Source organism: Propithecus coquereli, unplaced genomic scaffold (assembly GCF_000956105.1).
Source record: "Propithecus coquereli isolate 6110/MARCELLA unplaced genomic scaffold, Pcoq_1.0 Scaffold59, whole genome shotgun sequence".
NCBI classification, from domain to species: Eukaryota; Metazoa; Chordata; class Mammalia; order Primates; family Indriidae; genus Propithecus; species Propithecus coquereli.
In genome coordinates, this window is record NW_012151840.1 from 4,905,187 (window position 1) to 4,916,359 (window position 11,173).

Here is an 11,173-nt window from a genome sequence, read left to right on the forward strand (position 1 = left end):
ATGATCCTCCTTGCCAAAATAAAAGACTCAGCTGGCCTGATTCCAAAGCCCCTAGGACTTGCCAATTCAAACCTTTGCACACAGCTGTCTGCACCTGGTGGACAGGAGAGTGGGCGCCTCAGTGGTAAGGCTTAGAAAGCCTTAGGCGGGACCAAGGGGAACAGTGAGGGGCATAAGCCCCGGAATCAGATGTCCAGTCTTCGCCACGCACCCACTGAGTAACTTTGAGCAAGTTACCTAACCTCAGAGTTTCTCTTCATAAAATGGGTATAACAGTACCACCTCAGTGAGTCATTATGAGAATTAGAAGCTGTCTCTCATGTAAAGCCCTTAGAATACTTAAAACAGTCAATATGTGATCACCGCTATCATAATTAACTACCAGAAAGCCACGTTCTTGTCCAGGCATGAATTGTAGTTTTCTGCCTTTCACGAACTTTCCAAGCCTTTTTTATCCGGCCTGAGTGAGAGGTAGTGGATGGGGTACCAGAACAAGTTAATAAATACAACATAAGTGAAGGAACAAATAGGAAAGCAGTTGTCAGGAGGTAGACGCTTTATTATGACATCTTCAAAGAACAATCAAATCAGTGGGCATTTATTGAACACCTGCTGTGTGCAACCCTCTGCAGACAGTAGGGTCCAGTGTCCCACCCATGGTTCTCTGATCCCCAGGGAGAAAAGTCACATGGGAGTCAGAGAGTTTTGTGGGGCCTGAAAACAGGATGGGTTTCTGAACATCAAAGTGCAATTAGCTTTGGGGGACGGGGGAGCAGCTCTGAGGCCCGCCTGGGAGCTGTCATCACTGCCGGGAGGAGAAGCGGAAGGGAAGCTCTCCGCTGGGCGGGTCGCCCTAGCGCAGCTCTCGGGGGGCGTGGGCCGTCTTAGCAGCCGCCAGAGCAGCAGCGGGAGCCCGCGTTGCAGGAGCTCTGGGACCTCTGGCTGCCGCCCCCGCAGCAGCAGCAGCCGCGACCCCGCTGCCGGCGGCGCCTCAGTGGAAAGCAGCAGCAGCCGGTGGAGCTGGAGCCGCAGCAGCCGGAGCTGGAGCCGCAACAGCCCGAGCTGCCGCAGCAGCCGCCGCCGGAGCCGCAGCAGCCGTCGCAGCAGGAGGAGGAGGAGGACGGGGCGGGCGTGGGCGCGGGACACGGAGCGGGACCCTGCGAAGACCCCTTGGAAAAGCCTTTGGCGGCGGCGGCGCTCTGCTGGGAGGACATCGCGGAGCTCCTCGCGGCGAACCTGGAAGAAAGGCAGCCTTTCTAACACGAACAGACTCTTTCTTTGCAACAACAGAACTCAGGGCTTTTGAGATTTGGCTTAATGTACACCAGCCTGGCCTGGTGCAGAGGGGAAAAAGCACCCAGAAAGAGAGCAAGCCGAGAAACAAATCCCAAACACGTGTTGCCAGTAAGTTAAACATGCATAGAGCATGTGTAGGCAAACTAGTCTAGGCAAAGAATCAATGGCTTTCCATTTTCTCTGACTAGAATAAGGACCACCCACGTTCTCCAGGGTGGAGAATAAAGAGGGTACTGTGGCCATTGATCTGTGTGATCCAGCCCAGAATCTTCTCTTGTCTTTTCCTCTGCCTCATTTCACTTTGGCCACAGACCTTCAAGTGATATTCTCATGGTTACTGGCATTGCATAAACACCCCATCAGTTAGAAAATACCCAGATCACACATGCGTCCCTACTTCCTGGGTCTAAAGAATGCACAAATGCCAGAAGCATGTCCTCCTGGTCATTCTTTTGCGTTTATGCCTCTCGTTCCCCACAACCACCAGGAGAAGGAGAGTGGTGCAGACAATAGAAATAGTCCTATCCAAGAACCCGAGTTCTAGTCAATGCTCTTACAGACTCGCTATGTAACCTTTCAAAAGCTGCCTGTCTGGGGGTCCCCTGTCTGGCCTCTGTGCTCTCATTAGTACCGTGAGAGATTGGCTCGTTTGAAGCCGAAGATGCTATCCAGGGCTCTCCCTCCACATCTACATGTTGGCTATGTTCTGTCTTCCCTCCTCCCCTGTCTTCAGCTCTTCCCACTCCCCTCCCCCAGACCCCCCCTTGGAGACTTACCAGACTCTGGCTACACTGGAAGACTCACTTAGTTCTCCAACTGGAACAGGCCACCTTCCAGGCAGTGGACTGAGCAGTGTCCAGCCAGAGAACCTTTTATAAGATTGCAGTCAAGTTCCGGCTCTTGGGAGGGGCCCATTTCCCAATAGAGATGCTCAGCTGACACTCACATCCCAGAGACATTCATCACTCAGGTAGCACTGTAGGTGGTGCACGTGGACATCCAAGTCACTTCACAGAGGTGCCAGGATTGCTCTGGCGTGTTTACTTTCCAAACAGGACACTGTTCATAGCTTGGAGGGCTGTGTATGTGCTGAGGGTAGACATGGGGCCCCTTCTGCCCTTGTCTACAATGCACACACACACACACACACACACACACACATTGTTGCACTTGCCCACACGCCCGTTGCTGTGTAATCATCTCCTTGCTAGTCGGTAGTCCTCTTACTTATTATCTTGGTTTGCATCTCTCTGCCTCTTGGTCTTTGTCTCCCCAGGACAGGCCATAGGCTATGTGATAAGCCTGCTGGGTTTCATCCAGATGCTTCCAGATGGAGCTGAGTGAAGATGATGGTGAGGACGCATATGGGAATCCCAGTGGTTATTTCTCTCTGTCACTGGAGACAGAAAGAAAAACCCAGGCAAAGTTAAGGAACCATTAAGACCTATAAAGTTGTGAACATAGTCAGGTTACCATATCCCCATAATTCAACATAGGGGGCTTAAGAGAAAAATGTGTGTGGGACACTGGCCCAATTGCAAAAAGGCAAACCAGCCTGTGGGACCCTCAACTCTTACCCTGTGCCCTCCCCTCCCTGCCAATCTCCCTTTGAAGATAGGTTCTCGCTGGGGCCACTGCCTAATGGTAAAGAAAAGAAATGAAAGAAATAAGGGAAAGGAAGAAGAAGGAAGGGAGGCAGGAAGGTAGGGAGGGGAGGAAAGAAGAGAAGAGAAGGTCAAAAAGAAAAAAAGTGCCTTTAGAAGGTCCAAAGTATCCATGATATACAGTGTTTTTTGAATAACTATCTTTTAAGAATTGGAGAAGACTTTAGTGGTCAACCAACTTCTGAACTGCTTCTTAATCATGCAACTTCCCACAACCATGAATGTGAGATATAAAAGGAGTGCAATACTAAGAATTCGAAAATTGATGGTGACAGACAGGTTTGGGGGTGAGTGAGCTGGGAGCAGCATGAGGGAACAGATGAAGAAAGGTAAGTCACAGAAAATACCAGTTTGATTTAACATGGCTTTAGAGCCTGATTAACAGGTTGCCCGTACCTGGAGCACCTGGTGGTGAGTATAGGTGAGACATTCAAAGAAGTGAGGTTAGTATTAGAAAAGAGACGGAAGTGATAAAGTAACAAGGTGGAGGCAGGATCTCCTCTGGGAAATAGTGCAAAGTTTTTTTGGATGGGGGGTTGTGTGTTTTTTGTTGATTTTTTTTTAAGAGTGAAGAAGGAGGTTTGATAGGAATCAACATGAGGGGATACTTCGGGCAAGTGCCTGCTCATTCTGCGAACTTGCTATGGCCTCATATACTAACTTGCTTTACCTGTCACTCTTAACTCTTATCAAAGGAGGACCCAGTTGCTTATCTTATATATAAAAGGCTGATTTGGCATTATCTTTTTTATCATAAACCTTATGAATATCTCCTGAAACAACCACCCCATTCCTGAAAGAATGTTAACCAGAACCCAAAACAGTGACCAAAGTCCCCCTGCTCTCACACACACACTCCCACCATGCACACAATAGACCATAGAAGCCCAAGGTAACTTCCTTCCACACACCAACCACATGGAGACAGTCTTTGGCAGAGGAAGGTGTCTTCTTGGTTCCCTACTCAGACCCAAATCCAGGATTCCAGGATGCAGAGAAATGTACTCAGACATTTCACACCTGCCTCCTAAACTCACTTTCCCAGAAACTACTCCCTGCCCCCAGCTCTCCTCTCTAGCCAGCTCATGGAAGCACTTGGGATTGTATTAAATAATAATCAGAAAAGTAGTGTCCATGCATTGGAGCCCAGAATGAGCACTTTAGGCAGTCTTATTCCCCGTGAATAGGAAAAAAGCTATTTTTCAAACTGTGACCCATACTTCAAGGAAGCCCTTCCAGAATGTGACCTTTCTGGGTACCACCATCCTCTTCTCTTCAAATCCATTGCTGGCTCTCCTCGTGTGAGCTTGTGTCAGGAGTAATGGTCCCAGACACGATTCTTTCCTTCAAGCTTAAACTTCCCAAATTCAGAGCATAAAAGGGAATATTGTTTCCCAGAGGTCTAAGTAGTTTCAGTGCCAAATTGTGCTTCCCAAACAGATTTTTTTTACGTGTTCGCTTGCCCTTAAAAGAAGGGAAAGGAAGACAGCTTGATGTGGTGTGAGGAGAGGAGGCGGACAGATCGTAATCAGAGGCAGTGACATCAGGAATAAAGTTTTATTGTGACAGGGAAAAGAGCTTCATAACTGAACTTTAACACCTCGTTCTCTAAAGAACTGTGCCTGAGAGGAGAAACCAGGCCAGTGAGTATGAGGTTAAACCTCTAGACCCCACAGTGGGATGAACATGGGCAGGATGCAGGGGGAAACTCGAAGCATTTCAGAATCCCTTCCATGGGAAAACCGGAGAAAAGAAGCCTCAGCCTGGCGCAGGTCTTCAGAACTCTGGCTCTGCCAGGACGGCTCCTCAGCGCTCCTCATGGCCCAGGTCAGCAGCAGCCCCCAGAGCAGCAGTCGGAACCCGCAGAGCTATGGCAGCAGCTGGAGCCCCCAGAGCTATGGCAGCAGCTGGAGCCCCCAGACTGCTGGCCACTGCCACCCCCACCACCACTGCCACAGCAGCTGGAGCCCTGGTGTCGGCGACGAAAAGACCGGCGGGGCCTGTGGTGGCTCAGGCAGCAGCCGCCACCCCCAGAGCTGGAGCCACAGCAGCCCCCAGAGCTAGAGCCACAGCAGGAAGAGACTGGAGGGGGGCACGGGGCTGGGCTCTTTGGGGGACACTTGGGAGGACACTTAGGTGTACACTTAGGAGGGCACTTGGGGGTACACTTAGGAGGAGGCTGGCACTGTTGCTGGCTTTGCTGGCAGGACATCTTAGCAGAAGCCGAATGAAGCTGAAAGACAATAAAAGCCCAAGGTAACTTCCTTACATTTAAAACTGAACTATGAATTCACAAGACTTGCTCTATGATGATCAGATTTTAAACATCCAATCTCTCAAGACAAGTTTCAAGAACTATACAGATGGTTTCTACCTAGGGACTCCATATTTTCAAATGAATTCCTTAAAACTTCAAAAAAGACACCAATCCCTCCCCTTTACCTACCTTCCACCCTCCCCTTCCAGAAGAACCCTCCCTTCCAAACCGTTCTTTCTCCTTGTCTGTCTTTAAGATTGTCCTCAACCTCAACCCAGGGCCTCTTTCTGCCAAAAACACCAGCACCAAGAGAGCCCATCCCATTCCCCAAGAAACATTCTACCTGGTTCAGGCACTGGAGCAGATCACCCGGGAGGCAGGTGGACTGAGGCGCTGTCAGAAGCTTCCACCTTTTATGTGTTCAGCTCTGGCATCGGGACACGCAGACCATGTGCGAGGTGGGATGTTGGGAGCATGTTTCATAGGTGGCATGGGTGACTCCCTCCCCCCACATCCCAGCGGCCCAATTCCTTCCTCCATAAGCATCTCAAGTATTGATGCACAGGAAGATTCCCCTGAGAATTGCAGGCCTCTCGGATGGTGATGGAGCTCTGCGGATTGCGCACAGCACCTATCCGTCTCACAGGCAGCTCTGCTATGCTCCCTGTTTCCTGAGCTGCGCCAGTACTGTTCTATACCTTTGGGATGAACAGAAGGTCTGTTTTCTCCTTGGTGTAGGGGCTAGAGAGGAAAATTCACAAGATGGAAATTAAATGGCCCTTTTTAGAATAAGATAGAAATCCAAAATATTAGTAAAATCTCAGACCCAAGCCAATAATCTAATGTGGCTTTTTTCATTCTTAGATGATGCCATAACCCGAATTAAGAATGCTTGATGTCTCAATGATGTTATTTTTGGAAGGTCTAATGCAGATGGCGTGGGTGGTTGGGCTTCTCTCCTTGCCTGAACTTGACACACCAAGAGAGCTCACAAATAGCACTGATTCAGCATGAACAGTCTATTTGAAAGGGCAGAAGAAGTCTAGGAATGGCTCCTGTTTCCACTTGTGGTCTTCAAGGAGGCACCTTGGGCTAGCCCAAGGTGAGATGGCAAGGACCAGGTATACACTGAGGGTGGAGCAGGGGAACTAGACTGATCTGGAAGTTGCCAAATGAGCACCAGTTCACTAACACTTCTCACCATCCCTAACAGAAAAGCATTCAACCTGGAAGATCCTTTTTTGCATAAATGACCTCAGGAGGAGATTCTTCCTCAGATGGACAGGTAGAAAGGAGAGGAAGGGAGGAGTATATAGGTTTTAAAAGCCCATGATGCGGCCGGGCGCGGTGGCTCACGCTTGTAATCCTAACACTCTGGGAGGCCGAGGCGGGCGGATCGTTTGAGCTCAGGAGTTCGAAACCAGCCTGAGCAAGAGCGAGACTCCATCTCTACTAAAAAATTGAAAGAAATTTATCAGAAAACTAAAAATATATAGAAAAAATTAGCCGGGCATGGTGGCACATGCCTGTAGTCCCAGCTACTCAGGAGGCTGAGGCAGAGGATTGCTTAAGCCTAGGAGTTTGAGGTTGCTGTAAGCTAGGATGACGCCACGGCACTCTAGCCGGGGCAACACAGTGAGACTCTGTCTCAAAAAAAAAAAAAAAAAAAGCCCATGATGGAAAGCAAGCTTATTTTCTCTACAAACAATATCCTAAGGGCAAGTTATGTCCCCAGGAAAGTCACCAAAATCAATTTAGCTGGAAAAAGTGGCCAAAATATGGCATATTCATAATGAAAACTGCAGTGGGAGAAAATGAGACTGGGGGAAACATAATACTTCAGCTACATGCTGGGTTAAATGAGCTGTGATGGGAAGCAGCAGCTCAGTTGTAACCCAGACTCTGGAGAGAGATGGTCTTGGATCAGTTCTCAGCTTTGCTCTCTCTACAAGTAAAATCTCAGGTAGTTACTTAATCATCACTATAAAGTGGGCCAATGGCTGGATGTGGTGACTCACTCCTATAACCCCAGCATTTTGGGAGGCTGAGGTGGGAGGATCGCTGGAGGCCAGGAGTTTGAGAACAGTCTGGGCAACAAAGCGAGACCCCATCTCCACAAAAAATAGAAAATTATCCGAGTGTGGTGGTGCATGCCTGTAGTGCCAGCTATTTGGGAGGCTGAAGCCTGAAGACTGCTTGAGCCCAGGAGTTTGAAGTTGCAGTAAGTTATGAGGTTGCAGTGAGCTGCACTCCATCCTGGGCCACAGAGTGAGAACCTGTCTCAAAAAAAAAGGTTGGGCGGGGTGGCTGATAACAATTCTCAGAACAGCACCTAGAACTGTTAGTTCAAAATGCTAGTTTAAAAAGAATCTAATCATAATGGATACCCTTGTTTCCATGATAAAATATATTTTAAATTTCAGATTACTGATCTGCCAATTTTTGAAACCAAAACAATTTTTTTGTAATATCGGAGCTTGGCCCTAATCTTTTCTTATAGCAAAATATTGAATACTTACTTGCCACTGGGGGATGAGATTATAAAGAAAGCATACTGCTTATGAAAAAATAGGAATAATTTTAAAATCACCTATAAGCCCATCCCCTAAATGCTGTTAATATTTTGCTATTAGGTTATTAAATATGGAATGTCTGATTTCCTTAAGTACTAAGTTTGACAGTTGCTATCTCTGACATTTCACTTTGACACTTCTTGTTTGCTTTTTGCTTTTGTTGTGTGTGAGAAGGTACATCCTCACTCTTCAAACACATGTTTTGGCTTATGATTACCCTTCAAATTTTTTTAGAGAAATTTTTGTGAAACCATGAATAAGTCAAAAATTTGTGTTATTTTAGAATATGAGTCCTGTCATGGAACCAATGCAGTGCAGACAACTTGAAATATCAACAAAGTGTTTGGGAAGGATGTGGCTAATGAATGCACAGTACGTCGATGGTTTGAGAAGTTCCAGAAAACACATATAACCCACAAGGATGCATTCAGACTCAAGGTGAAGGGATGAAAAACAATATTTCATGCAAACGGAAGCCAAGAGAAAGCTCGTGTAGCAGTTCTGATTTCAGATAACTGAGTCTTCAAATCAAAAAAAGTAATGAAGGACAAAGATGGTCACTATATAATGGTGAAGGGTACAATTCAACAAGAAGACATAACAATTCTAAATATTTATGCACCTAACTCAGGTGCACCCAGATTCATAAAGCAAATCCTACTTGATCTAAACAAAATGATAAATAGCAACACCATAATAGCTGGGGACATCAACACCACTCTGACAGAACAGGACAGACCCTCCAAACAGAAAATAAACAAAGAACCAATAGGCTTAAACAGAACCCTAGAACAAATGGGCCTAACAGAACATTCTACCCCAAAACCACTGAATATACATTTTTCTCATCAGCTCATGGGACATTCTCTAAGATTGACCATATTCTCAGCTACAAAGCATGTCTCAAGAAGTTTAAAAAAATAGAAATTACACCATATGTCTTCTCAGACCACAGTGGAATAAAATTAGAAATCAATTCCAACAGAAACTCTCATCTCTACACAAAGTCATGGAAACTAAACAACCTTCTGCTGAATAATTATTGTGTTAAGGAAGAAATTAAGATGGAAATCAAAAGATTCTTTGAACTAAATGATAAAGGAGACACAAATTATAAAAATCTGTGGGACACAGCTAAAGCAGTCCCAAAAGGAAAATTTATATCCACAAATGCCTACATCCAAAAGACAGAAAGATCACAAATCGACAATCTAATGAATTGCCTCAAAGAACTGGAAAAGGATGACCAAACCAATCCCAAACCCAGCAGAAGAAAAGAAATAACCAAGATAAGAGCAGAACTAAATGAAATTGGTAACAAAAAAACTATACAGAAGATTAATACAACAAAAGGTTGGTTCTTTGAAAAAATAAACAAAATTGACATGCCTCTGGCTAGATTAACGAGAAACACAAAAGAAAGACTCTAATAAACTCCATCAGGCATGAAAAAGAAGAAATTACAACTGATACCACAGAAATGCAAAATATCATCTATGAATGCTATAAAAACTTCTATGCACATAAACTTGAAAATGTTAAGGAAATGGACAAATTCTTAGAAACACACAGCCTCCCTAGGCTCAATCAGGAAGAAATAGAATTCATGGACAGACCAATATCAAGTACCAAAATTGAAGCAATAATAAAAAAACCTTCCTAAAAAGAAAAGTCCTGGACCAGAAGTTTTCACACCCGAATTTTATCAGACCTACAAAGAAGAACTGGTGCCTATCCTGCAGAAATTATTCCATAACATCAAGAAGGAAGGAATCCTCCCCAACACATTTTATGAAGCCAACATCACCCTGATACCAAAACCAGGAAAGGACACAACAAAAAAAGAAAACTACAGACCAATATCCCTTATGAATATAGATGCAAAAATTCTCAACAAAATCCCAGCAAACCAAATTCAGGTGCTTGTCAAAAAAAATAATCCATCACAACCAAATGGGCTTCATCCCAGAGATGCAGGGATGGTTCAACATATGCAAATCTATAAATGTAATTCATCATATAAATAGAAGCAAAAATAAAGACCATATGATCCTTTCAATAGACAGAGAAAAAGCACTCAACAAAATTCAGGACCCTTTTATTATGAGAATGCATAACAAAATAGGAATAGCTGAGACATACCTCAAAATGATAAAAGCCATATATGACAAACTCATGGCCCACATCATACTGAATAGGGGAAAAATTGAAAGCATTCCTGCTTAGAATTGGAACCAGACAAGGTTGCCCTCTATCACCGCTTCTATTCAACATAGTGTGAGAAGTCCTAGCCAGAGCAATCAGACAAGAGAAGGAAATCAAGGGCATCCAAATGGGGGAAGAAGAGGTCAAACTATTGCTCTTTGCTGATGATATGCTCCTACATCTAGAGAACCACAAAGATTCTGGTATGAGACTACTGGAATTGATAAACAAGTTGAGCAAAGTCTCAGGTTACAAAATGAATGTACACAAATCAGTAGCATTCCTATATGTCAACAACAGTCAAACTGAGAACCAAATCAAAGACTCAATACCCTTCACAATAGCAACAAAGAAAATAAAATACCTAGGAATATATTTAACTAAAGAGGTAAAAGACCTCTACAGGGAGAACTAGGAAACACTGAGAAAGGAAATAGTAGAGGGCATAAACAGGTGGAAAACCATACCATGCTCATGGGTCTGCAGAATCAACATTGCTAAAATGTCTATACTACCCAAAATGATCTACAGATTCAATGCAATCCCTATGAAAATACCAGCATCATTTTTCTCAGATCTAGAAAAAATAATTCTACGCTTCATATGGAACCAGAGAAGACCCTGTATAGCAAAAGCAATCTTAAGCAAAAAGAACAAATTGGGAGGCATCCATTTACTAGACTTCAAGCTATACTATAAGGGTATAGTAACCAAAACAGCATGGTAGTGGCACAAGAACAGAGACATAGACCAATGGAACAGAATTGAGAACCCAGATATAAAACCATCCTCACATAGCCATCTAATCTTTGACAAAGCAGACAAAAACATATACTGGGGAAAAGAATCCTTATTCAATAAATGGTGCTAGGAAATTTGGATAGCCACATGTATAAGACCGAAACAGGATCCACACCTTTCACCTCTCACAAAAATCAATTCACAGTGGATAACAGACTTAAACCTAAGACATGAAACTATAAGAACTGTAGAAGAAAATGTTGGAAAAACTCTCATAGTCATTGACCTACGCAAAGAATTTATGAAGAAGACCCCAAAGGCAATCACAGTAACAACAAAGATCAAATTAAAAAGTTTCTGCACAGCCAAGGAAACTATCACGAGAGCAAACAGACAACCTACGAAATGGGAGAAAATATTCGCATGTTACACATCTG

At 44.7% G+C, this 11,173-nt stretch overlaps 1 protein-coding gene across 1 annotated transcript; it reads right to left on the minus strand.

The window, feature by feature from the left end:
- Positions 1 to 884: 884 nt before the first annotated feature.
- CRCT1 (cysteine-rich C-terminal 1) lies at positions 885 to 1,214 on the minus strand. The gene has a single exon (XM_012658651.1). The coding sequence runs from the start codon at positions 1,212 to 1,214 to the stop codon at positions 885 to 887; it is 330 nt and encodes a 109-aa protein (XP_012514105.1).
- Positions 1,215 to 11,173: the final 9,959 nt, after the last annotated feature.